This window comes from Hippoglossus stenolepis, chromosome 13, assembly GCF_022539355.2.
Source record: "Hippoglossus stenolepis isolate QCI-W04-F060 chromosome 13, HSTE1.2, whole genome shotgun sequence".
NCBI lineage: Eukaryota > Metazoa > Chordata > Actinopteri > Pleuronectiformes > Pleuronectidae > Hippoglossus > Hippoglossus stenolepis.
The window spans coordinates 3,321,106-3,348,098 of NC_061495.1; the positions used below are offsets into that span (position 1 = coordinate 3,321,106).

The 26,993-nt window shown below is 45.8% G+C and overlaps 1 protein-coding gene across 1 annotated transcript in view; it reads left to right on the forward strand.

Annotated features, from left to right (window-relative positions):
• The window catches only part of gli2a (GLI family zinc finger 2a), a 71,163-nt gene extending 45,071 nt beyond the window's left edge, over positions 1 to 26,092 (forward strand). Inside the window, exons 4-14 of the mRNA XM_035175220.2 lie at positions 2,366 to 2,565; positions 5,717 to 5,926; positions 12,898 to 13,099; positions 13,223 to 13,421; positions 15,165 to 15,275; positions 15,737 to 15,877; positions 18,080 to 18,229; positions 19,605 to 19,769; positions 20,204 to 20,485; positions 21,695 to 22,061; positions 22,236 to 26,092. Coding sequence (XP_035031111.1) covers positions 2,366 to 2,565; positions 5,717 to 5,926; positions 12,898 to 13,099; positions 13,223 to 13,421; positions 15,165 to 15,275; positions 15,737 to 15,877; positions 18,080 to 18,229; positions 19,605 to 19,769; positions 20,204 to 20,485; positions 21,695 to 22,061; positions 22,236 to 24,475 — 4,267 coding nt within the window. The 3' untranslated portion in view covers positions 24,476 to 26,092. The remainder of the gene's footprint in view (positions 1 to 2,365; positions 2,566 to 5,716; positions 5,927 to 12,897; positions 13,100 to 13,222; positions 13,422 to 15,164; positions 15,276 to 15,736; positions 15,878 to 18,079; positions 18,230 to 19,604; positions 19,770 to 20,203; positions 20,486 to 21,694; positions 22,062 to 22,235) is intronic.
• Positions 26,093 to 26,993: the final 901 nt, after the last annotated feature.

Here is a 26,993-nt window from a genome sequence, read left to right on the forward strand (position 1 = left end):
CCCAGAGATATTCTAGGTATGTTCTCCGGAATAATGCAACTGGTTTACTGCATTCTGCCAAAGATGAACTCCTGGAATACTGCCTGTGAGAAGACTCCGGCCAAGTAGACAAAATATTTGACAAGCTGGGAGGCAAATCATTTCATCAGGGAGGAAAATAATAATTGACTGAGGTTTTTACAGCCCTGCAGCCTCCACAGATGAGTTATTGTTGCTTCTTGTTGTCAGAGGTTTTTCAGTTATTCACTGCTGTCAGAATGAAATGAGGATTTCAAGAGATATAACTGAAAAAAATAGATCGCCTACCCTGATATTAAGCTTCTCCTGAATGATGACAATCTATAATGTGTAATGTTGATTCCATATCTTACACATAAACACACACACACACACACACACACACGCACACACACATGCTGAGTACCCAGCATGCAGTTGAAGCTGCCAAGAATCAAAACCACACATATAAACACTCATTTGTTCGCAGCGGCAGCTTAAACAGCGCCGACTCTCAGGGACTCATAAAGACGGATATTCTCATATTTTAATTACATCGCATTGTTGTGTGCGAGAGTCACTGTGGTCATTTGTTCTGCAGAGGACTTTCTCCCCATTTTGAAACAGATTGAATTAAAGGAAACTTAATAGATAAGATAACTAACTAGTGTGCAACATTTCAACAGGGCCAGCAGGAGGTTTCTCTCTCAGTTTTAAAATGTAAAGGAAGAACAAATATAGGATGAAAATGGCCCACCACCATTTTATATTTAATATCATTTTAACCATTTGTGGTCGTGGCTCATCGTGTGAGTCAGTGCTCCTCCTCCTCCACCACAGGCAGGAGCACAGTGACTCATTAGCCTGGTCCTTTCTCAAGGTTTATTCCCCTCAACCCCGCCTCCTCCATTCTGTCTTTGGAGGGAATGACTGACAATTAATGGCTACAATACTTACATATGATCACAGAGAATAAAAGACGTGTTGTATGTCAAAGTGAACTTAAGTCCGCTTTGATGACTCGCCGCCATATCCCAGTAATCCAGCATCATTAGAGTTAGTCTTGGTAATCCCCCTATCGGCCCCTCTCATCAAAGCTACACCCCCCTAAAACACGTGAATGCACACTGCCTGACAACTGGGAGAAGCCGACTTTTCCCGCGCTCCGCTCGCTAACTTCTAGGTTTCGTCTCCGCCTCAGCAGCGTCTGTCTCTCTGGCTTCTTGTGAACACCGTTTTGGCGGGCAGGTCGTTCGGTGACGTACAGGTTCACCGGCCAATCATTTCATTCCCTCCGAAAGAAATGACTGACTTTATTTATAGGTGGATATCCGGTGAACAGGATTTGAATAAGTAAGATAAAGAGTGTTTTAAACACAACTTACCAGCCCGTCGTTTGAGACAATGACCTAAATGCTCCGTGTTCATCAGCAGCTCACTGGTATTTCCACCATCCACCAAGTTTCAGGATCATTCCTCACTTGTAACACTGTTGTGGGTTTGATGCCGTTTTCCCTTTGTGTCAAGTTGACATGACAGCCATGGTTCAGGCAGAGCACAGTTTCGACTAAAAGTCCACGTAAATTTGAAACCCTGCAACAGTCTCAGTTGACAGTTTACGAGCTACTGTTAAAACAGCAATATAACCGCACTCTGTCATTCAGCCTTTTTCATAATTCCTCCTACTTCCTTGCTGCTTGCGACGGCTGAATTTCGACCCGGTGTTCTCACCCGGTCGACATAAATAGTGCCCCTTCAAAGAGCAGTCGTTTTGATCCAGACTTCAGGCCCTCGGGCCCGTGGAGAATTACAACACTCACCTGTCTGTGTTTTTGCCAGCCGAGCCGGTAATTACCTCCCAGAGATGACAAATTTATTGTATAGCCTGGAGTGACCAGAGACTTTTTTATCCCCCTTGCTCACGACGGCCACAGGCACTCGCTTAAAGTTTTGTGTATCAAGTTGCACCTTCTTATTAAACATAATGTAATACCTGAAGTGAGAGACCCTGCAGTTGCGTGTGCTCAAACAGATATGCGTTCTCGTATAGCCTTCGTCTGGACTTGCGTAGCTCTGGGGGTTATTAGAACAAGGTGAACAAAAGGAGGATAATTATGTATTAGATGTGCGACTGGGGAATGGTGTAAGTGAATTGAGATATGCACACTTATGAAATAACAGAAGTGAGGGCTTGTCTACCACCAGATCAATGAAGATCACTCACAATAATAACCATACAAGTAATACATGTAATCAAATCATGACAGGCTGTCTCCAAACCCCCGCCCAGATTTTTCAAGTTTTCCCTCCATCCCCTTCCTCGTATCATTCACCCACACATGTCTGACTTTGACTCGTCTCTCCACAGACCTCCAGGACTGACGGGCAGTCCAGTCATCTCAGACATCTCCCTGATCCGTCTCTCACCCCACGTCGGGACGGGCGAGTCGCCGTTCAGCCCACCACATCCGTACGTCAGCCCCCACATGGAGCACTACCTGCGCTCGGTGCACGGGAGCCCCACCCTGTCCATGATCTCAGCTGCACGAGGACTGAGCCCGGCTGAAGGTGAGATTTATTCCACACGCTGGCGTCGTAGAATGTCTCAGATGTCAACTGTGGCTTAATACCTGCAGATTTAATGTTACTTATACAAGATAATCAAATCCATAAGTCATTGACCCATCACTGCAGTCCATTTTAACTGAGAGACAGAAACAGTCCTGATGTTGTGCACCATGATGCACATAACAAGTTATTGAAGTAGACCTACAATTATTATTATATACATTTATAAACACACAACATTTATTTTAAGTGTTGAAATCACATGAAGTTTGGTGCAGTGCTTTGTGCAGAGCTTGGGAAATGTTTCTTTAAATGTTAAAGTTTGAGATGTACATTGAAACTACATTAAAATTGCTCTGCAGGTCACAAACAGCGTTATAGAGTTAAACTGCAGCTGCAAATTCTATCTTCTTTATTTTCCATAAAATGATAAATGCATTTTCACATCCCAATTGGCTGTATTGGGGAATGAATTTGGAGAATTCCTTGCAAACTAGAATTAAACTTCACCAATAGATGGTGTTTCTTTAAAAAGTTCTGACTCCACCAGACAGAGACCTTCAGTTCCTGCCTCTCACGCCATTAGCTGTAATACATGTTAAGCTAATCCTTGTTTATTCACATACTGTACAGTTTATTCACCCTCTGGTAATAACACATGGACTTTGGCTGAAATACTGAATATATAATTAAGCACATTTTGGTTATGTTAATAACACATTTTTCCCGGTAGATTGTACAAATACTCACACCAGTACATAAACAAACATGTACAGGACTTACCTGTGGTGAACTGTGGAACAGAATGTGAGAGGACACACACTGTGACCTTGACATGGGAGTCACTTAAGATGTGCAGAGAACACATTCACACAACTTCCCAACACTCTCATGCATTTTCAAGATGGAAACACTTTTATGACGTATGCAGGAATAAACGGTGGAAACTCTTCACAGTGTTTTACATTTTGCAGCTGCTCTGGTCAGTTAACATTCAGCAGTGGACATTAGAGCGGAGCAGGTTTTGTGTTTGTGTTCAAGGAGCAATGTGCAGACTTCGCTGTACATGTATATGTATGTTTGGGCCGAGGACAACAAAGGAAATTAGCACATATACGCGAAACACGCGGAGTCCCTGAACTATTGAGTTCACACGATGATAGACCCGTCCTCGCTGCTCCTGTGCAAACAGGTCGGGGGAAGAGTGGAGCCACTGGCCTGCACCAGGAACCAATAAATCACAGGGAACCCGTTGCTGTCAAGTCATGGCTCCCAGCTTTTCAAGAGAAGCAATGAGGAAGAGATGCTGTCACTGATAAAGTGGCAGCGAACTATGGCACCGAATGGAGGGCACTCTGCAGCTCTGCAGAACATAAATAAAGTCTGTGGAAGAGCGGTTCTCAGTGGGAACTGTGTAAACGTCTGATAGCGATACCTGGGTGCTCAGGAGGTGCTCTGTTGGTTGTTTGTTCACACGGATCTTTGCTGTACTGACATACAGCATAATTAATTCAATTAAATTAGGGTAGTTAATTAGCTATTTTTAACTGAGCTGAAACATTCTAACAGCATCTCTGGAGCTCATACTAGAATCATAAGTTATTGTTGCACAGGGAAGGAGCCTGTGGTCACACCTGTGTTGTACAAACTCCATGTCTGACATCTCAAAGCAGTAGCATCCAGTTTGTATCTGTAGCATAGAACTAGTTACAGATAATCTCAACAACTAATGAGTAGATTAATTCATAAACTGTCCAATTTTCCTCTAGTGCCACCATGAGATGTGCATTTGTTGTTTTTACTGAAATGTCTTGACCAGAATTAGATGCATAACCATGGAGACATGCATGTTTCCCTTAGATTCAAATGTTATCAACAGGTAAACGTTTCAATTAGTCATTTGCTTTGGTTTATGAACCAATTACAAAACCATTAACCAGTATGCAACACTATATTTATCAATAGAAAATTACATTGTAGCAGCATCATGATGCAAAAAGATTACATCTATAAAGTAAACTGGTGAGTGTTGCATTAGGCAGTGTGACCCTTTTGTGGTGTTTTCCTGGGACCAGTGGGAGAGCCGCTGCCATTCATCCCTCTGTGTTCATCGGGGAGGTCGCACACATGCACAACAAAAGACACTGACACAAAATGCTTCTCTGCGGTGGTGGTAACTTGACCTGGCAGCCGTGGAGAAACCGTGGAGCATGCCTGGGTCGCTGCTGCTGCAGCACAAACACGCTGCCTGTGCACCGTTACCACAGCCATGGCCTAATAGGTTCTGATAGATCCAGGGTTTGGGTTTAAATGTGAGCTTATGTGTGTGAGTCTGTGTGGGCAGAGGGTGGGAGAGACTGTGGTTTAGCTTCCCCAATATCCCTCTTGGCCCAACCAACCCCCCACTCCCATGCATGTTAAACCACCATCAGCCCACACCCCTGTCCCCTCCACTCACCCATACCCACTGGGGGAAGGAGGGGGGGGAGAGTGCAGGAAATGGGGGGGGGGACAGGGTGCAGTAAGAAGTAGGAGAGAGGGAAACCAATCCATCTTTCACTCTTATAGTTTGTGACACTTTTAAATGTGGCTTCACTGGGAGCAGGTGTTAACACATTTTACGTCAATGTTACCTTTACACACGCAGCATTTAAGGCTTCCTCAGCATTATGTGTGTGTGTGTGTGTCTGGTGTGTGTGTGTGTGCACCTGCACTTTGGGAAAGATTTCAGCCTGTCAAAAGATGTATACACAACACCAGAGAAGTGCAGGAATGTGGTATTTCTTCCCTCCGTAGCCGCCGCTGCCCTGCTCCTTCTCTCCCTCCGCTTCCTTTACTCCCCAGAGATATTTTCCCACAACCCAGAGAGCCTCAAAGACATCAGACATTTTTATCACGAGCCCCGTGCCCTGGGGCATGCACGCAAGCACAAATCTTCAAATCTGTAAAAGCAGGGCACTCCTCTCCTCTGTTTAGTCTTACTCTAACCTTTCTGCTCCTGTCTTTGTTATCATCATCCTGTCAAGGAGCAAGTGATGTCAGGAAAATGAAATGAAAATGTATTTTTCGCTGCCTCACCTGATTGGTTTAGATTTTATTTCAAGAAGAAAAAGTTCACCTGTTCTCCCTCGTCTCCTCTTTTCTGCACCAGTGACCCACGAACACTTGAAGGAGCGAGCTCTGTTCAGTCTCCCCCCTCCTCCACCGGGGGCCAACCCTACCGAGTACTACCACCTGATGGCCAGCGCCAGCCAGCGGAGCCCGTACGGCGACCTGCTGATGCAGAGTAGTGCCGCAGCCGCAGCCGCAGCCGCAGCAGCTGCAGCCGCTCATCTGCCCGATTACATCAGCCCCATGGACGGTAAGAAGACGTTTCTAACATAACAGCTCATTAGAATTACAATATATGTGTCAGTAGCCCAGCAGCTTGATGACACTTTATCAAATCAGCTTATTTTATCTGGATCCTGTTCTGGTTTCTCTGGGAGATCCCACCTGGAGAGTTGTGTTCTGGCCTTTTAGCAAGTCACTGGGTTTAATGTTTAATAGTTGGAGCTGATATGTTTTTCTTATACTCATGTTTGTCATTTTTAGGGGAGTTGTTAAAAGTGAGAAGCCTGCTCTCATACCTGAGGGATTTGTGCAAATACAAAAAGAGGGGGGAGATTTGTTAGCCTTAGATTAGCAAATAATTTTATAACCCATAAAAACTTGAAATACCAATATAATATGTCTGTAATACATTTTAAAGTCAAAAGCATGAGCAGACTCCCATCTGAGCTACACTGGAGAGCATGTGTAACTCAGGTAGAAGAGTAACAAACCTGGCAGCTACTGCATCTTTCCCTTTGTTCTCAGCACCAGGCATGTTGATCCCATCCTCTTACTCTTCTTCTTGAGGCTTTTTTCCGTGAAAGAGTTTCCCACATCAAAGCTACTAGAGGATTTTGGACTTGAATGCACCACGGGGGCCACAGCTTGTCCAGGGTTCGGGCTGCATAAACACTGAAAGCCCCGAGGCCAGGAGCTCGTAAAGACACATTACCTTAGACTCCCTCATGTTGGTGGTGTTTCAAGAGTTTTGCACTGTTATTATGAGCAACATCCTACAAAACAAATCCAGAGTCACTGTAAACGGGGGGGGGGCAGCGTGGAGAGAATTTGGCAGCATGAAGCACAGGAGTGTAACCCTGGGAACTTTGTCCCTGCTCTGTCCCTGTGTCAGGCTGTTAAAGCAGGGATTAATGTCATGGGCAGCATGAACTGTCCTCTTAATGACAGGGACGAGGCGGTTAGACATTGACCGACACACACATCCACACAGGGGCGCACAAAAGCTCTAACACCCAGGCAAATAGGCAGGCAAATGCTCAGGAAACGTGTATATATTTGCACACACACACAGACTAGCTTGTTCTTGATTGCCGGTTGAAACCTCGGCCCTCTATCAGGCACCGGAATAGATTTGATTTCAGCAGCTAAATGCATCCAAGAAACTTTCAGCCCTCATGAATGGGGAGTAGTGAGCGCACAGAGTGGAAAACTGTCCGTGAAAGTCGGCCTTTTCGATGCCCGATAATCAAATACTCTCCTTGGCACGGACGCCTGCGTCGCTGCAGGAGCCCTCCCCTCTTTCTTTCATCGCATCCCACCACCCACCCCGAGAAAAAAACCTGCCCCACTGCCTCCAGCGCCACAGAGTCACGCTCTGCGAAGCCACCGCACGACACCAACGCAAGAATCCTCACGCTTTGCAATCAGTCTTTTTTTACTTAGCTCAATCACTTAGTTAAACACAGCGCTGCGGAAAACTGAAGGGTGAGGAAGGATTAGGGGCCACGCACAAACTGTAGACCACCTCTTTCTGCTGCCTCCCCCCCCCCCTTCTACCTACAGCCACCTCAGTGACCGCCGCTGTTCTGCCTTGCCCACACTTGTTTGGGGAAGTTGTTTGCTCAAAAAAATCCCACAACCCCCCACCTCCCCCAATCCCACCGCCTGCTCTAACGCAGCGTCCACACTTGCTGCCACCGTCCCAGCAGCTTTTATTTAGTGTTCCACGGTGCTAGCAGTGATGTGGTCCGCTTTGGGACCACTCCGCCAGTCTGCAGGCTCCACACACAGGGGCCATATTGACCGAGGCAGCCAACTAATGGTCATCGCGGGCAGCCTTGGCCAGAATCAAAGACCTTATTTACTGCCAGAGTGTGAGAGGAGGGGTAGCAGCCGAGGTGGCAAATATGCGCTTTATCCCTTAATGTTAGTTTTGGATGGCAGTGCAGATAAAACCCATAATAAAAATCAGTGTATGCATCAGTATTCAGCAGACCCGCCGCAAGAACTGGGAGCCCTCAGTGAACCCATAGCACGGCTCCTCACCCACGCAAGGTCGAACCGCGAAACACTGAGCACCGCTGTGAGAAGTGTGCTGGTGGAAAAGCTGTGGACACAAGCGTCAGTAAAGTTTACCTGACACGGCTGCAGGTCTTACTGGTCCACTTCTGGAGTGTGAGGATTTGCTGTCGGGCAAACCTCAAGCCAGACACTTAGAACACGGGAATTTATCTCCAGTACGTCAGGAGGACAAGATTTTAAAACTCTTTTGACTTCCTCAGTTAACACCGTAAACTTTATAGGACAGGACTGTCGGACAAAATGGTTTTATCAGCACTTAGACAGGACTTTCTGAAATGCACAGCTACACCTGTAAGTGACAGGGACACTAAGGCCTCTTTTCCACTGGTGAAAAACCAGCTAACATCGGGTTTTGCCTGCAATGGGAATGGATAGAATTGACATTCAGCGTGTAGGAGACAGGGTTTTGACGGCAGTGATATAAACATGAAAACACTGACAAGACAGCGAGGGGACAGAGCTTCTCAGTTTCCATTAATGACGTCAAACATGACTCATCTACTTTTTTAACTGGTTTACCCGTGTTTTTAAATATATAAATCAGCTAATGGCTGACAATACAATGAAATAGATACAAGGATTTTACACATATACATTTCCTATATTTTCAACTGTCACCTTTATGTATTCATTATCTATCAAAAGCTACATGAATGCATTGTGACTCCCCCATATTATTACCAGGAGTGAATCACATGCACACAGATATTTTATTGTATATATTATGTTATGTATTATTTTGCCCATGTTTTACAGTAAACTGAGTGTGGTTAGCATTAGCATTAGCACTGGTACACCGCCACTGCCGTGAGTGTAAAGTAACATTTCACATTGGGAGGCATTCAGACCCCTGTTTGCGTTTGAGTGAGCAGGTATGTGAGGGGTGGGTGGGCAGAGAAATATCAGAGCGACTTGCGGGAAAACGTTGAAGCTCCCACGACAAACGCGGCAGCCAAAGTAAATGTGTGCCATCCCGAGCAAGAACGAGATTTTAGTGTTGATGCAGCAGAAGGAGAGAGGGAGATGGGTTTGTGTACCCATGTGGTGGTGAGGTGGGGGGTGGGGGTTGGTCCCCTCAGACAGCATACACAAACACTTAACTGTATGTTGGTTCACAAGCACATGGGTGGAAGTATGTGCATAAACACACTGACGAGCACAACGGCGGCTTTGGGCCGGACTCGCTGGGCTCAAAGACGAGTCAGTGCGAGCTCCCTGGCTAATAAAAATTCACAGTGTTGGTATTAGTGAGATTTAGCAGGGAAAATAAATATTCTCCCACTCGTGCTGGCCCCGGGTTGGGGGGGTGGGGGGGGCATGGAGGGCCGCATGGGGCCCTGCTGCCACAAACTCAGGCTGTGGTGTGGTGGTGGTGAGGTTTGCCAAGCAGCTGCCGCTTCACCCCAGACAAGGTCATGGTTGACAAGCCAAAGATTTTCCAGCGAGGGTCACTGCTCGGGAGCTGGTGTGTGATGAACACAGGGTTTTTAATGGTTTAGAAGCTGTTGTTTGAAATGCTGATAATCGCCAAAGCCAATGGAAATATGGGAGATTTGCATAAGGTGACATGAGTCATGATGGCCGCTCTAATTTTGATATAGACATGATTTTTTTGTCCCTGCACCGGTCAAAGGTCACCGTGACCTCATGAAGCAGTTTTTTTGGGGGCATAACTCAAGACAAATTAAAATGTTCATCATGACATTTTATTTCCCGAAGGCGAAAAAACACTTCTTAGCCTTTATTGACTTCCCTCAACGTTTACACGACGCAGTTATATACTCACAGTGTACAACATGAGTCTGGGCAGACGCGGATGTCAACGATAACTTGACATGTCGGCCGAGGCAGAGGCGATGATAAGTTTTTTCATTGCTCACACTGCAGTGTTATCCCACAGCCCCAATTTTAGAATCACTATTGTGAGAGAAAAGGCCGCATACCAGTTCTTTACAGAGCCGTACAGTGACCCTCTCCGTGCTCGGCGTCCGCACCGAGAGCCAGCGCCATCTGGGGATTAGCACAACCCTCCAATTAAAGTGTTTTCATTTTCCACAAAAGCTTTTTCAGTTAAAACAGCACAGGAAAATACTTAAAACAATCACACACGCACTCACATACACACACACAGGCTCCTGACACCCGTCCTTTTAACTACACACACACACACACACACACACACACACACACACACACACACACACACACACACACACACACACACACAGTACATATACTATATTGTGCATTTTATGGGTTTATTCTTTTTGTTTCTCTTTTTTTTATTTAGTTTTTACTGTATCAATGTGCACTGGGGCGCCTGTAATTATGACTCTATATAAATCCAGATCCCACAATTACAACCAGCCGGCGGAGTCCACAGAGCAATGGCACACACACACACACACACTTACAATAGACACACGCGCAGATATACACACACACGTACCCACACTTGCAATATTACCACCACTGCCTGTGCAACAGCTGTTTTCTCGCTCCCCGCCGGAACCTGCTCACCCTTTCAATTATAACCGCCACCTATAAAACTCTCCACTCACCAAGTGGTGAGAGTTGTGTGTTGATGTGTGTTTGTGAAATTTATTCCAGGTCATATTCGGACAGACCAAGTACAACATTGGGAAAAAGCCCTAAACTAAAGCAGAAGTAGTTTGTCCGTAGCTCATCAGGACCGAACGTCGCAGACGTCTAATCTCTGCTGGAGGCATCGAGAATTCTTCCGAGCTGAGGTAGAGGTATAGATGGAGTGGGTGGTTTGAAGATGGAGGTGGAGGGCGGTGTTTTTGGGCACGGTGCCCAGAAGGGTGAGGCAGGCGCCAGGCCACCAGGTTGTGAGGCCTGTTTCCTGCTTTATAAAGGGGGGTATTAATACACTTATCTCCCATTAAATTTGTTGGCAAGGCAGCGAGCTCGCCCCACTGCAGACATAGCTAATCCTAGCAGCTGCTCCACCCGTATGGAGCAATGCAAACTTTGTCAGAGTGAAGTCCTCATTTATGACGACCCATGTTCCCAGGGAAGAGGATTGCCTGCTCTCCCCCTCCACATCCTCTGCTTTACTCCTCTCCTGCCGTTACTCTGCTCCCAACCTTCTAGTGACTAATGAAAGATGACGTATTTTATTTATTAGCCCTAAAGAGGTAAATTCAAAGACCATTTGTTGTTTTTACCAACTCTTAACTCTCATACACGTTTCTATCATCTTTACCAGTCTTGTTTTCTGGCCCCAAACTACTGTTGTCTGCTGTCTGAAGTTCCCGGGGGCCTTTTAACTAAGTGCATATGCCTCTGCTTTACGACTTGCCACCTCCAAACATAACAGTTTGGGCAGTAAGACCCAGGTTTATTGCTGTCGGTCTGTTGTGGTGATTATGGCTGGTGCCTGGATTAATTTGGCTTGAGGTGTTGTCACTTTTACCAACATCTAGAATCCTTTCACATGTTCCTTGTGTGCTGCAGACCTTCAGATTTTTCAGATTAGTATTAAAAAACAAAATAACCTAAAATGTGTGTGATCAAAAGAGGTGGAGCTGGTTCCGATCGAACTGAAACATGGTTCAGTTTGTTTGCCGAGTGAAAACACTTCTTTAAGCCTCACTGGTCGGACACGGAGTTTCCCAGGATCGCAGGATTGTTTTCAGTCTTCACCTCCTATGATATAATGTTTTATTAGTGTTGAGTACTCTGTCCAATAGGTAGACAGCCAACGTAGGTGATGACAGGACGTGCACATAACATACACAATAACCTTGAATTGCAATGTGACACCAAAACTAACCAGATCCAATGTGAACAACGTAACAAAGACATGAACCTTGGTTCACACTTGCATGTGTGAAACAACCTTGGCTTGATGGAGAGGACATGCAGCACAAGCGTGTGTGTGTGTGTGTGTGTGTGTGTGTGTGTGTGTGTGTGTGTGTGTGTGTGTGTGTGTGTGTGTGTGTGTGTTGTGTGTGTGTGTGTGTGTGTGTGTGTGTTAGGTCCCTGTGCATGTGCTTAGGTGTGTTGTGATGGGCCTATTATGGGTTTCCTGCCTCTCGCACCTCTGATGATGTCGGCAGTAAGACGTAATTACACGTGTCTGCTGACACACACCAGCCCTGCTCTCTGTCCCCTCACACAGCCAAGCAGCACCTGTTTGTCCCCAATGACTGACCTGTCTCTGTCTGTCTCTGTCTGTGTCTCTGTCTGTGTCTCTGTCTGTGTCTGTGTCCCTGTGGGAGCTACATGCCCCAGAAATGTCACAAATAAGTGAACACACGTGATGGACTCTCAGTATGTATGGAAAAACAAATTGCTTTCTGCTTTAAGTTCATGGGAAAGTAGCAGTCCCCACATCACTTTCTTCTGATCTTTTCTACAAGAATATAAAAATAGTGCAACAACCAGGTCTAGCAGGAGGCCGTGAACTCTACCTTGTTCTTTTTTAATGGTATTCTGAGATCAATTTGTTTAAATTGCCTCCTTTTAACTCAGCCAAGTACAGCGGTCAGAAAGAGATTTCTATCACAGTAATTACTGAGAATGATTGGGGCGATTCATTATGCATAAAAGGATGCGAATGTTAAACAGGGGTGCCGTGTGTGTGTGTGTGTGTGTGTGTGTGTGTGTGTGTAAGAGAGAGAGATGCAGGAGATAGAGTGTAGCTTAGCATGTCTATGACCTCCACAAGACTGCTTGGGGCTAAATGTTTCTTCTAACATGGTCCAGTATAAATGCTGGTTTCCATTGAGGTCATGTGAAGATTTAATGGAAGTACTGGGAATTTGCTGTAGTTCTCCAGTCTAGTAAATGTGAGGCGTGACCATTTCAATGCTGCACGTTTGTTTACTGGCAGTTGATTTTCTTTTGAAAAGGTCCAATGAGATGACGCTGCTGTGTCTTTGTGTCCAGTCTCACGTTTTTCCAGCCCGCGGCTGACACCCCGGCTGAGCAGGAAGCGGGCCCTGTCCATCTCCCCTCTGTCAGATGCCAGTATTGACCTGCAGACCATGATCCGCACCTCGCCCAACTCCCTTGTGGCCTACATCAACAACTCCCGCTCCAGCTCGGCTGCCAGCAGCTCCTATGGGCACCTCTCAGTCGGAGGGATCAGGTATTCAGAGTGAGCCCCGTGCACACATGATTTTCACCCAACTGTAGAATACTGTAAGTTTGGAGAATGCATGTATCTTACCTTCCATCAGAAGATAATTGTTTCCTCTTCCCTTGTGCCCAGCCCCTCGTTCAGTTTCCCTCATCCCATCAACCCGGTGGCGTACCAGCAGCTGTTGGCCCAGCAGAGGAGTCTCAACGCCTTCGGCCACGTGCCCACTCTCATTCAACCGTCACCCTCCTCGTATTCTGCTCGCCAACACCCCCTCACCGCCTCACCGATGTCCACCTCGCACAACATCTCCCACTCTGAGGCAAACCAGGTAGGAATGGAGGCATAGATAGAGTGTATGTCAGACTGAGGGTCAATGTGACGATTCCTGATCAATGTGACCAGATATAAGGTCCGTAAATGTTAAGCAGAGCCGTATAAAAACATGCAAAGACCCGATCCCGAGGCAGGTAACTGCCACGTGACGTGTAACAGGGAATTTAGCTCGTGTTGAATGACACGCTGGGAGATCCCCGTTCTTCATTCCACCTACAGAGCTCTGATTGTGTCAGTTGTTCAAATACAGACGTAGCTGTCACCGGGAACAGATGCAGACCTATTTAAACCAGTAATCTTGAGAGTCTGGGCTAATGTGGACCTTAGAGTTGAAAGTTTATGTTTTGCTATTGTTGCTCTGTACACGCAGATACATCTGACTTGTAGGCCAAGTATAAGCAAACATTCCCAGTAGAGGAAATCTTAAGACATCTGTCAATAGCTAGATGAGACCAATCCTCACGTTTGATGAGCTGGAACCAGCATGCGAGTCACATTCTGATCCTCTCGTAACTTAATCTTATACATTTTTGGTATTCAAACAATTGTTATAGCACTTTTGTCAGTTGTCAGTGTATTTTCTGTAAATTGTGTCTCAGGTCAGCAGAAGTATGCTGGAGACTCTGTCCCACTTCCATCTGTCTTCCTCTCCTCTGTCTCTCTACATCAGCCCATTATATACACCACAGCTATTCCTAATGTAAACTTCCCACTCAGTGAATCACTCCAGCCCTCGCTGCCTCCAGCTCTGCTTCATCGCAGTGTGTGTGTGTGTGCGGACACATACCAACACTCTCCAAGTATCGAGGAATAAATATTTGCACCTTTCGCATGCACACACACACACACATAAAAGACAAAGACACATCCTCCATTCATGCACACGCACAGACACAAATTCAGCTCTGTTTCAACAGTGATCAGAACCATATTTCCCTTTTGGTTTCCAGCCACTGAATGAATCATCGAGGCCCCCAGAACTGCACTGTGGTGTCTGGGTGGGATTAGTAGACCCCCCCCCTTCAATGTTGGACGCCCTCCAATGAACCTTAATACACACACACACACATTCTCTCTCTCTCGTTTATATCTTTCCTTTCTTTTCATCTCCATTAGAGCTTCAACAGGCCTTCCGAGTCTTTGTCTTTCTGTCTTGTTCGGAATCTGTTGGCAGATCAAAGCCCCTTCCCTCCCCAGCCCCCGACCCTGCCTCCTCCCCGCTCCGCACCGAGGGTAATAACTCCTCTTCTTTCATATTTCCTTGTGGCTTTGGCGATCATAAAGCAGTCTAAACTGTTTAGTCTCGGCGGCAGGTCCTAGTCTGACTTATGGGCCGTGGTGCCTGGCGCGGCCGCGATGCCTCGCGTCACGTTTGCAACCGATTGCGAAGCCAAAAACAATTGGATGTTATCTTTGTGACTTAATAATGTGAATCCCCCATCAGCCGCTCTGTGTGATGACTGCGTGGAAAGGAGAAGTTTCTGTCTGAGTGGAATCTTGTGTTTACATTAAATTAACAGGCGATCAAGTGGGAGGACTAATGGACATATTGACAGATGTATGGGGGGGCTGGTGTGTGATAGGATTAATGGAATGATTGGTTTGGCACAGAATGCATGGATGACAAAACAAGAAGCACATTATTCTACCTCCTTATCTGGTTCAAGGAGGTATTCAGAAATCCATATCCACGACAGTAAAATGTCTGTTCCATAACGCGTTCTCCTATGTGTTTCAGAACGCCAGTGGAGACCCGGCAGTGAGCAGCACGGTCAACCCACTGATCACCAAGAGATCCAAGGTCAAGACGGAAGCAGAGGGTCCACTGCCCATCTCTCCGACTTGTCAGGCAAGACAATAAACTACATAAGATGCCGTTGTAAATGCAGATGCAAAAATAGTCTTGTGACCTGCATTTATTTTCAAAAACATCCTTATTAACTGCATGATTCTTTTCCTTGTAAGTTGAGGAATCTCCATCGCAGCTTCAGCTTCTCACAGTGGGAAAAGAGCCGTCTCTCTAACTGCAGTTTGCTCATTTGGTGGTTATTGATTATAGATGTTGAATAAAAATGCAGCTTTAATTAACGACGAGAGGTGTTGTCACACATTAAGATCGAGCAGCAGCTCCTCGGGATTAGAAACAGATAAGATAAGACAAATGCAAACTAGTCCTGAATGTTACTCCAACATATTGACCAAGCATCGGGTGTTGGCGTGTCTTTTTATTCCATGCATTAATGGATCCACGAGTTATTACACTTTGTTTGCCGTTGATCTATAAAAAAAGTGTTGTTCTGCGTTCTCCAGGACCACGGGGGAGGAATCTTGGACTTGAGTGAGGATCTGGATAAAGACGAGTGCAAGCAGGAACCCGAGGCCGTATACGAGACCAACTGCCACTGGGAGGGCTGCAGCAAGGAGTATGACACCCAGGACCAGCTTGTCCATGTGAGTATGAGGCTTGAGTGGCAGACACCGATGCACTTTAATGTTACTGCCCACCAGCAGGAAGTGTCGACCTTGACACTGGAAATTCCACTGAAAAGCTCCAACAAGAAGTGAATGAAGTGATTTTTTAATTAATAAAAAATGTATTATATCATTCACATCCTGTTATTCTGCTGGTTGGACAAACCAGAACATGTGAGGATGTCTCATCAGTTACACAATAAACATATCTTTTTTCTGGAACTGAATTGTCAAAACTATTGAGAAAATAGATTATAAAACAATTAATCAGTAATGAAAAGAATTCTTGGTTGCGGCCCCGTTGCCACTGACATGTTTCTGGATGCCACTCATCTCATCAGTATTATGAGTTTTCCTTTGCTTTAGTGAAAGTTAATTACAAACTATGCCATAAGAGTTATTGCATCTTTCTGTGTAAAAAGTGAAAAGTTCAAACAACGTCTCTGCGACTCATTAAGTCGGTGCTGATTGAGTCCAGTCAGAAAGCGGTGCAGTAACTGATCCTTTCCTGTCGAGCTGACACACGCAGCGCCTGCTCTCGCCAAATTCAAGCAGCTGTGCCCCACCAACCCCTCAGCCCCCCGCGACCCCCGACCCCTAACCTCTCACTCCCAGCAACACCCCCAACCCCTGAAGCCCAGAGGGTGGGCTATAAATCCTTCATCATGCCAGCAGCTCTGGAGTTATTGAACCTCATGCTCCCACGTTTTCCGACTTCTTTTTTTTTTTTGATTTTCACTTTCTGACTGGATGTCAGGGCTCGTGTCAGGTCCGCTGACGCAGAGACTGATGGGAGGGGGGGGGATGTCACTATGGGCAGCTGCGAGTCAGGACCAGAGTTACCTTTGAGAACTTTTGCCCCGGGTCCAGCTCCCCCAGCCACGAACTCTGTGAAAGTTTGCCAGGATTAGCGAGCGGTCCACCAGTGGATCGGTGGTTTGATCTCGGATGTGGACGAACAACGTGAGGCCAACACATTCTGAAATGTGCTTTCCATCAACTTCATAAAAAAACAAGCAGAAATCCAGGGCTGTAAAAAGCTGCTCTTTCAACAGAGACTCCTGACAGCGCCTCCCTACGCACATCCAGGGATTCACACGGGCCTCTCAGCATATCAACAAAACACACATACACCTGTGGGTTTATCAGCTCCCGCTTAACCCAAGTTAACTTAATCCTGTTACAAGAGCCCCCCCCCCACCCCTAAATTATGGATTCACAGCAGTGTGTAACCTGAAAATAGAGGCCTGCACTCGGGGCCACACACTTGTTTCCATTCCTCCTCCCTCACTCAAAATAGATCTCAGCAGAATCGTCGACCACTGAGCTTTTTCGCTGGTGAAGAGGTGACCACATAAGTGGAGCATTGTGGGCCTGGATGTCCTCAGGAAATGAAGTGGTTCCTCTGGGCGTGTGGATATTTGCATGTGGTACACAGGATGAGAATTTTGAAGTTTGTGTCTGCTCGGAAACGTTTCATGTTGTAACGCCTGTTGTATCTGAGGACATAATTGAGATGACTGTGAAGGTAATAGGCCGTTCTCTCACATGTGTGTACACAGTGTAGGAGGAGGAGCTGAATTAATCACTTTAAGACGATAAAGGTGGAAAACATACGCTGGATTACACTCAAATCTATAATTTTGCAGTGTAGTCAGGTCATTTCAACAGGAATTCTCTGAGATTGCACATTTAGGTTTGCAATTTAAGACTAAAACCTGTTTGTAGGTTTATGGCTCACACAGAAGGAAGTGAGACCTTGTGTCCCCTGACTTCCTGATCTGGTAAAAGTGAGGAGAATGGGCCATAAATACAAGGTGGTCACAGAATCCTCTTCCTCGTCACTTTGACTGGGATCTGAGGAAGTTCCTCTTCCTTGAGAAACTCACAGACACAGACTCACACACACACACAGCCTGAGAAAGCACACAGTGTGTTTAAAGTGACTGTCTCCTGTTGACAGATGCATAATAACTGTCAGCCATAATGGATGGCACCATCACTCACAACGTCTGTGTGTGTCTGTGTGTGTTTTAAACAAGCTCATATGGACACACACACACACACACACACACACACACACTGTCTAGTCACTATTTGAACCTGTACTCCCCTGTATCACCTACACATGTTCTGCCAAGTTGTGATGATTGACTTGAGTTGGATTTGCCGTCTCCTCAGCACATCAACAACGACCACATCCACGGCGAGAAGAAGGAGTTTGTGTGCCGCTGGGAGGAGTGTTCCCGGGAGCAGAAGCCCTTCAAGGCCCAGTACATGCTGGTCGTCCACATGAGGCGCCACACGGGGGAGAAGCCGCATAGATGCACGGTAAGAACCTCACGCCGCCATGAGACTCTGTATTTAAAGGACTGCTCCAGAGTATCAGACTCACATTTACAGTTGGGGACCTGCGAGAGAAAAGGAATCGGAAAAACCTGAGGCAACGAGCTCTTCTTACCTTTAGTTAGAAAGGAAGGATCCTAGCCTTTCTTTATATTAAAATACTTTATATTTACATTTACACCATTTTTTTTTAAACAGTAGCCCAGACTGGACAAAATAAACACATTTTGAGTTTCTATGACAACTGAAGCTACCACAGGTTCTCCTTCATGTTTGGAAGAGGAGGGTGAGGTGAGGGGTGTTCAGCTGCAACATCACACTTCACCACTAGATGTCACTAAATTCTACACACTGAACCTTTAAACTCTCAGCTAAAGCTGACAAATCCAGATGAAATCACAGGTACAATCTTTAGGGTAACTTTAACTTTAACTAGTTAAGTGGTTGACAAGAAAATGGAACTTCGATGTTCTCCAGCCACATTAGCAGCTGTATAGTCTGAATCATCTCTCTGCCTCAGAAAAAAAAGATGTAAAAGAAAAAACCTCATGAGATTTTTCTTTTTGCGCTCAGAACCAGTGATGCACTATTTTCCAGTCAATAAATAATAGGGATTTTACTTGAGCCTTCATTTGCTGTGTGAAGATCACATTGAGGCCCTGTTTTCTTGGCTTCAAAGCTCGCTCACAGGCTCGGCTGAATGCATTAAAACAGATGTAAAGGAGAGAGTTAAGAAAGCTGATTGACAGCGTGGGCGTGTAATTAAAATCTTGCAGACAAGCAGGGGGCCAAGGGTCCTTATTAAGACCACGCTGTAGATTCTGTGCAAAAATCCCACGTGCATCCTCTCACAACACTCCGGCTCCTCTTTAGTCTGCTCTTTTAAGCTGGAATCTTCCGACTTTTATATCCCGTCTCTGAGCGAGTCTAATTTGATTCTCTTTTAATTTCAAAGCCAATTACATTCACAGTAACTGCTCAGAAGGAATACCGAATTATAGCTTGTACAATAAAAGGGAATACAAAGGCAGAACGCAGACTTTTCTTTGTCTCAGTAAAACACACCAGACAAATGGCTCCGCCGCACACTTAGTTTAGATATATCACATAATCGCCCTTTTTACCAAAGTGGAGCAGTGCTTTGCTTTAGTGTGGCACACGACAGTAGGTGGGCAAGAGGCCAAGAGTAGATTACATTTGAAAAACTGAAACACACAGAGCTTTATTTGTTGTTGCCGCCCAGTTGTTTTCTCTGACCAGCTGAAGGCTGCACTCAGGCAGTCAATCTCACTGTCTGTCTGTCTGTCTGTCTGTCTGTCCGTCTGTCTGTCTGTCTGTCTGTCTGTCCGTCTGTCTGTAGTTTGAGGGCTGCGCCAAAGCTTACTCTCGCCTGGAGAACCTCAAGACTCACCTACGGTCACACACCGGAGAGAAGCCGTACGTGTGTGAACATGAAGGCTGCAACAAGGCCTTCTCCAACGCCTCGGACCGGGCCAAGCACCAGAACCGTACACACTCAAACGAGGTACACTGTCTGACACACACACACACACACACACACACACACACACACACACACACACACACACACACACACACACACACACACTCATATTATCTTTACATCAACACAAAGCATTGTGCTCTACTGTCAAGTCTGTGACTGATTTTACTTCACTATACTGTACTGCTATCATTAGATAGTTTTTATTTATTTCTGTCATTTTATATTCGTTCTCTTTGCTGAATGAAAGTTTTAGCCGTTGCATAATGCGACCACTAAAAGTAGTCATTCTTATATTCATATTACAACCTAAGCACACGTCAGACTTTCTTATGTTGTGGCGTGTCCTGTGATAAACTGCGGTATTGCACAGTAATAATTTCCATACTCGTCTGAGGTTGAGTCACAATTTCCTCCTTTGCGCAATAAGGATTGTGTTAAATCCCTCTTGGCAGAAACCATATGTGTGCAAGATCGCGGGGTGTACCAAACGCTACACGGACCCCAGCTCTCTCAGGAAGCACGTTAAGACAGTGCACGGCCCGGAAGCCCACGTCACCAAGAAACAACGCAGCGACGTCCCTCCAAGACAGAACCCGCCCAAGGGCAACGGCGAGAACGAGGCCAATTCCAAGCATGGTGCGAGAGTAGTGGACGGCAAGATTGAGGCCAACAGCACCTCTAGAGGCGTGGACGACTGCATTCAGATCAAATCTATCAAGACGGAGACCTCCATGGTGAGTCCCGATCACATGAATATAAAGAAAATCACTCCACACAACTCTTTTCAGTTCATGAAAAAAGTGTGTGCAGTGAAATCATTATAACTGAATTAAATCTTTGGGATTTTTACTGATTCCAACCACGTTCAGCACTTTTTTTAAAATAACATGATCGTATAATTGCATGGCTTTTATGTTCCTAAACCAACAAAAGAGAGGCACCGACTTATTTTCCTCACTGTTTTCCACTTTACTAATATTTCTCTTAAAGGTTAAATGTGTTTTACCAGCACTGCCTGCATCCTTCCAAACTCACCTCTCCTGTTGTTGCTTGAAATTGATTCTCTCTTTCCCTTCTAACCTTCCTAACGGACAGACTTCACTGAGGTGAGCTCTCAATCTGTCCCTCTGTCTTCTTGCAGCTCAGCATGGGAAATGAGCAAAGTGTGTTTGTCCTGTTCCACGTGACACTGTTGCACTCTTGCATGATTTAAAACAACATTTTGCATGATAATACGTATTCACACATTTATAAGAGCTCCTTTGTATATAGGACGCACAGTATATGCATGTGTGGAGGCACACGCACCCACGCGCTGCCATTAAACTGCTTTTTTTTCCATCCTCAAGATCACTGGCTGTAGCCTCTGTGGTCGGCAGATGATAAAAGTCCCCGTCACATTAATATTCAAAGGCTGGGACTGTTTTAACATGTGTACTGTACAAATAGTGCCAGCATCAAGCTGTGATCAAGATTTTAGTTCATTTTAGACCAGTCTGAATTACTGCTTCCGCTGGATTGTTGCTCACAGAACTCATCTATTATCCACTTGTTTTTCTTGTTGTAAATAAATCAAGCTCATCTATAAGTGATGAGATTATGAAACTATAGTCCTACATTAGTTATTACAAAAATATCAGCACAATTGGAATTATTGAAATTGGAATTTAACTGTGATAGTTGTTTTACATTGAAGAACACATCAGGGACTTGTCTGAACTTGGCATGAGACTGTAGTTCTAACTGTTTAATTTTATTCATTTATTTTTTTAAACTTCACCTTTTTTACCATCTTCACATCATATATACAGATAACAATATTTTTAAGGTGTTGCCAAGGTGTGACAGTATCTTTTTTTACTTGACCACTATCATCTATAATAAAGATGACATCATATCAAGCATTACTCTAACATCAAATCTCCATTGTCTCCAATCTCCAGACATATCAGTCCAGTCCTGGTGGCCACTCGTCGTGTAGCAGTGAGCCATCGCCTCTCAGCAGCGCCAACAACAACGACAGTGGGGTAGAGATGGCCATGCACAGCGGGGGCAGCTTCGGGGACCTCAGTGCACAGGATGAGTGCCCCATGGTTGACTCCACTGTTCCTGCAGGGGGACAGCTGGGGGGGATGGGTCTTCAGTTGAGGAAAGCCGTGGGTCACGGTGGCGGGGTCACCATCAAGCTGGAAAACATCAAGAAGGAAAGGCTGAAGACCGTGAGGGACTCCTGCCCCTGGGTCAACTCTGCACCACAGCCCCCACAGGGCCAACGCATCAGTATGAAGCTGCCTCCCATACCTGCAGTCGGTAAGTTGTCATTTTTAAAAGCCAAGTGCTTGACTGTGAGATGAAGGTACAAGATGACTAGATGGCCTCATGTCTGAGTAGCATTGTCCAGTAATGTTCGCGCATAATAATAAATAATTGTAACTATGACATTAGTTGGTGTCATTATTTAATAATGTTTCTTGTATTTGCCAGGTTCCCTGCTGGAGAGCTCCAATGTGATGACTAATCTAAATGGTCTGCACAACAACCAACGCATCGGCGACCAGCCTTCATGTGAAGTCACACTGCTGAACCAGTTGAATGAGCGGCGTGACAGCACCACCAGCACCCTCAGCTCAGCTTACACAATGAGTCGCCGCTCATCTGGTATTTCACCCTGCTACTCCAGCCGTCGCTCCAGTGAGGCTTCCCAGTTTAGTGCTCACCGCCATAACAATATCAGTTCGGCCGACTCCTATGACCCAATCTCCACTGATCTGTCTCGCCGTTCAAGTGAGGCCAGCCAGTGGGGAGGTAGTGGCGCCGGCGGAGGAGGTCTCCCAAGCCTCCTTAGTCTGACACCAGCTCAGCATTATCGGCTCAAGGCAAAGTACGCTGCTGCTACTGGTGGAGCTCCACCTACTCCTCTGCCCAATATGGAGCGAATGAGCCTGAGGACACGCATGGCGTTGTACAGTGACTCCCAGGAAGGCTCATCTCATCCATTCCATCAGCTGCCCTCTGGAACTGCACCCAGGCGCTGCAGTGATATTGGATATGGTGCCCAGAGCATGATGCCCCATGAGGTACCTGCCAACCTTCCACGCCGTGCCAGTGACCCAGTGCGCCGTCCCACACTTGATCAGTTCTCCTTTCCAAGGGTCCAGCGCTATAACAGCATGAACAGCATGAATCCCAATAACGGTCCGTCAGCTGCAGAACGCCACCAGACACTGGCCATGCAGGGCTACACTCGCTCTGATGGCAGCCTGCAACGCTACCCATTTGCCCCCAGACCACCTAGCATTTCTGAGAATGTAGCCATGGAGAACATGGCAGTAGATGGAATGATGACCGGGGGAGAGCAGAATGGGGAGGAGGACATGGTGCTTCCAGATGATGTGGTGCAATACCTCAGGTCCCAGAATTCGGGTAACAATTCGGGGCAAGTGGACTATCATTCCAACAATCAGACTCAGGGCTACCAGACATCCATGGCCCCACCGACATCATTTTATGCACAGAGGAGGATGGCCATGGTGGATGCCACCATGCATCCATCTGGTCAGGATCTGCCTTTCTCAGCACCATCAGACAACCTGAACAAGAATAACATGCCAGTGCAGTGGAATGAGGTGAGCTCAGGGACTGTGGACACCACAACCAAGCTCTCCAGACAACAGCAGCATCCTCTCAGAGGGAATCTAGCTGTTGTTCAGCAGAGGCACAATTTCGGATCCTTCCCGACACAAGGTCTTGGCTTGGGTAGCAACCAGCAGGTAGTGCCCATGAGTCAGAATATGTCTATGCAGGGATATGCCAACCACAACAGCCAGAGGCCAATGAACATTAACCACCAGCAGAATCAACAACAGAGGCAATGTAACAATGTGAACTTTAGTGATCAAATGAGTCCTCAGCAAGGATACGGCCAAGAGGCAATCCCAAACTCTATAGCTGGGAGCACTAGCATGAGACCGACCCGCAACAGTGCCACAGATCCAGAACTGCAAACTTACAGAGCACGGACACAGACTGATGGGTATTCTCACATGAACCAAGTGGATCTCCAGCATAATTACAATGTTGTTTCCCAGCAGCAGCAACAGCAGCACATCATCCACAATGGAGGCAGGGGAATGTTACAACCTCGGCCTCCCACAGAGCCCAAGGCTATTGCCAGACAACACACAGGATCTAGCATAATGCAGCCAAGTCGAATACCCAAGGCAACGCATGACACTTCGGAGGCTAGCCCAAAGAGGCCCAGTGGGTCAGTGGCCCAAAACAGCAACTCTTCTGTGTTCTATACAGGTCAGGTTCATATGTTTGAGCCAACTTCTGTCAGCTTCGATGCCCCCATGTCCCCCTGTGCCAGCCAGGCTCCTGCCAGCAACAACCCCGCAGCACCCAACATGGCTTCACCAGGAGTCAACCAGGTCTCCAGCAGTACAGTGGATTCTTCAACTGGTAGATCTGGTGGTACGGAACATGCCCAGATCGACTTTGACACCATGCTAGACGACGGAGACCACTCCAGCCTAATGTCGGGCACCTTGAGTCCCGGCCTTCTGCAGAGCCTCTCCCAGAGCTCCTCACGTCTGACCACACCTCGGAACTCTGTCACCCTTGCGTCTGTACCGGCGGGGATTGGCAACATGGCCATCGGTGACATGAACTCCATGCTCACAGCTTTGGCTGAAGAAAGCAAGTTCCTCAACATGATGAGCTGAGAGCAATCACAGACCTCCTCGTCCACCCAGGCTTCACATTTTTACATCAGGAATATACAGACTACACACGAAAGCACTGACTGAACAATGCAAAACCGGTTATTTCATACACTTTTTCATTGTCCATAGTAATATGCTTGTCTTGTAATATTTGCTTCAGAATATAATATGTTACATTAAATGGAATTGAATAGTGGGTAAAGCTAAGGACCATTTTATATCATCATTTGTTAAAAAGCCATACTTATTAGCTACACGTATATGATAGTCCAGGGTTTATAAATGCATCCACCAACAACTGCCATTCAGTATTTGCTGCCCTTTACCAAGTGGTGCACTGAGAGCAGTTCACTTAGTGCCTTGCTGAGGGACATCGAGCATCTGACGTCACAAAACAGGAAACGGACATGATATGTAGATATCAGGTAATATTTTCTCATGAAGACCTTAATGTGTATAGATTATACTGTATGGTACTTGCTTTAAGTTATGTTATTGACTTTTCATGTTTGAACTCGGGCTGTCAAAGCTTTAGTGGTTGATTTTCTTTGAAATGGCGTTAAGGGCATTTGTCAAAGCATATTACTACTTTGTTATTCTGTCCATGTGCACAACTCAGCATGGGGGAGAGTAAAGAGAGTTGCACAGCACACGATTGAGACGAATGATTTGTAACCAGGTTTAAAACTATCACATGCATGTAAAAATGGAAACATGCCTATTATGAAACAAACTGTAAACATTGGCTGCTATTGCAGTTTATATATGCACTTATTTCAACTTTCCTCCAGCATAAGAAAGTGCCATCGTGGCAACATGTCCTGTGCACAACGTGGGTTTTAATGCTGGGATTCAATTACACCTAGATTGTGGAATAAAGGTGCACGAGAATCTACAGTATATAGAACAGATTAAAGTCAAGGTGCAGTTATTCCATTCAATCAGAATTTTGAGACCTTTTTTACAAAGCGAAGCATTTGACAGCCCAAGTTTAAAACACATGGTTGTACAAAATTATTGTCCACAGATATTAAGTGCTTTTTGATCATGGTCTGAGCTCTTGGGGATGGCACTGATGAACCTGAACTGATTTCCGTCTTTGCCCTGTGGATCAGAGGAGTAAACTCTCCATGGTCCAATCTCACAAGGGTAAATAATTGGAAAGGACAAGGATATGCCTCTGGATTAGTCTACCAGGGCACATGAACCCCCATGTCTGATGAAGAGCACTCTCTAAAGGAATATACAAGTACCTCTGTGTGTTCTCAGTTGAGATCCAACCCTAATTAACACATTCACGCCGCCTCCCCTCACTGCATCCCATGGGTTCTGCATGGGTTCTGGATGAACTGCAGAGAGACCAGGAAGGGACTCTGACTTTTAAAATGAAATTCTGCTTCTGACAGGATTCGTGAACAAGCCCTCCAACTTCATCCATTTTACTATGTTTGTTGAATTTCTAAATAGCCTTTCAAATGTTTGTGTGTATGCTTCCATTCACTTTTACTATGCCCAGTGTGTGTGTGTGCGTGCATGTGCGTGTGTGTGTGTGTGTCTGAGTGTGTATATAGCTTTTGTACATTTCAAATAAACTATCTCTGTTTTTTTCTGTTTAAATCTCTTGGCTCTGTCTTCTTTGAAATCACATGCTCCGTGGCCCCGGAGGCCACATCAAAGTAGGACTAGAATCCTACAAGTGAAATCATGCCTGACATTTTCTCAGACTGCGATCGAATGCAGAACTAAGGCCGAGCACCAGAGTACTGACTGTAACGTCGGTGCCTTTATGCATGAAAGGTGCACACATACAATACAGATGAGTCAGAGCAACAGATCGGTATGAAATGAAAACTACCTTATTTGAAAGAACTGGTACTTGACGCTGCAAAATGATTATATTCAAAAAGGACTATCAATGTTATTCAAAGTTCAATTCCTGTGGGATCAATAACTAGTTGTCGAATAAATACCACATTCATCCCCATGGTGCGGCAAAGTCAGTGTACATCTTTGAACCTCCCACAGTTTGTCTCTTTCTGGCCACTTGGGGCCAACGTTGATGGGAAACAGTTGTTTCTTAAAACATCCAGTATTTACAAAGTTGTTGAGACAAAGTGGTCCATTTGGAGTCTTGTCTGTGGCGACAATGTTCTGGACTCGAACCACTTCTGAGAGAGCTTACTGGATCTTGAGCAACAGCTAGTCGCTAACTGTGCTGTTGTTTGATGCAAAGTCAGCAATGTACAGTTTTAGTTTTAAGGGAAAACAGTCGCCTGCTGTGGACAAAAATGACCTGTTTTTGGACATGACGTCAGGAGAAAGTCAGAAAAATTGGGTTCGGGCTTTGTTGACTTTATGCACAACACAGCAGGAGATTCTCCGCTCAGACGTGGACACAACACCACATGAATCACAGGAGCGTCCAGGTGAGGGGGCTACAGCGGGCCGAGGGAGGACATAACGCATAAAGATCGCTTTTTCAATCTGAGACATTTGTTTTCTTTTTGCATCTGTCACT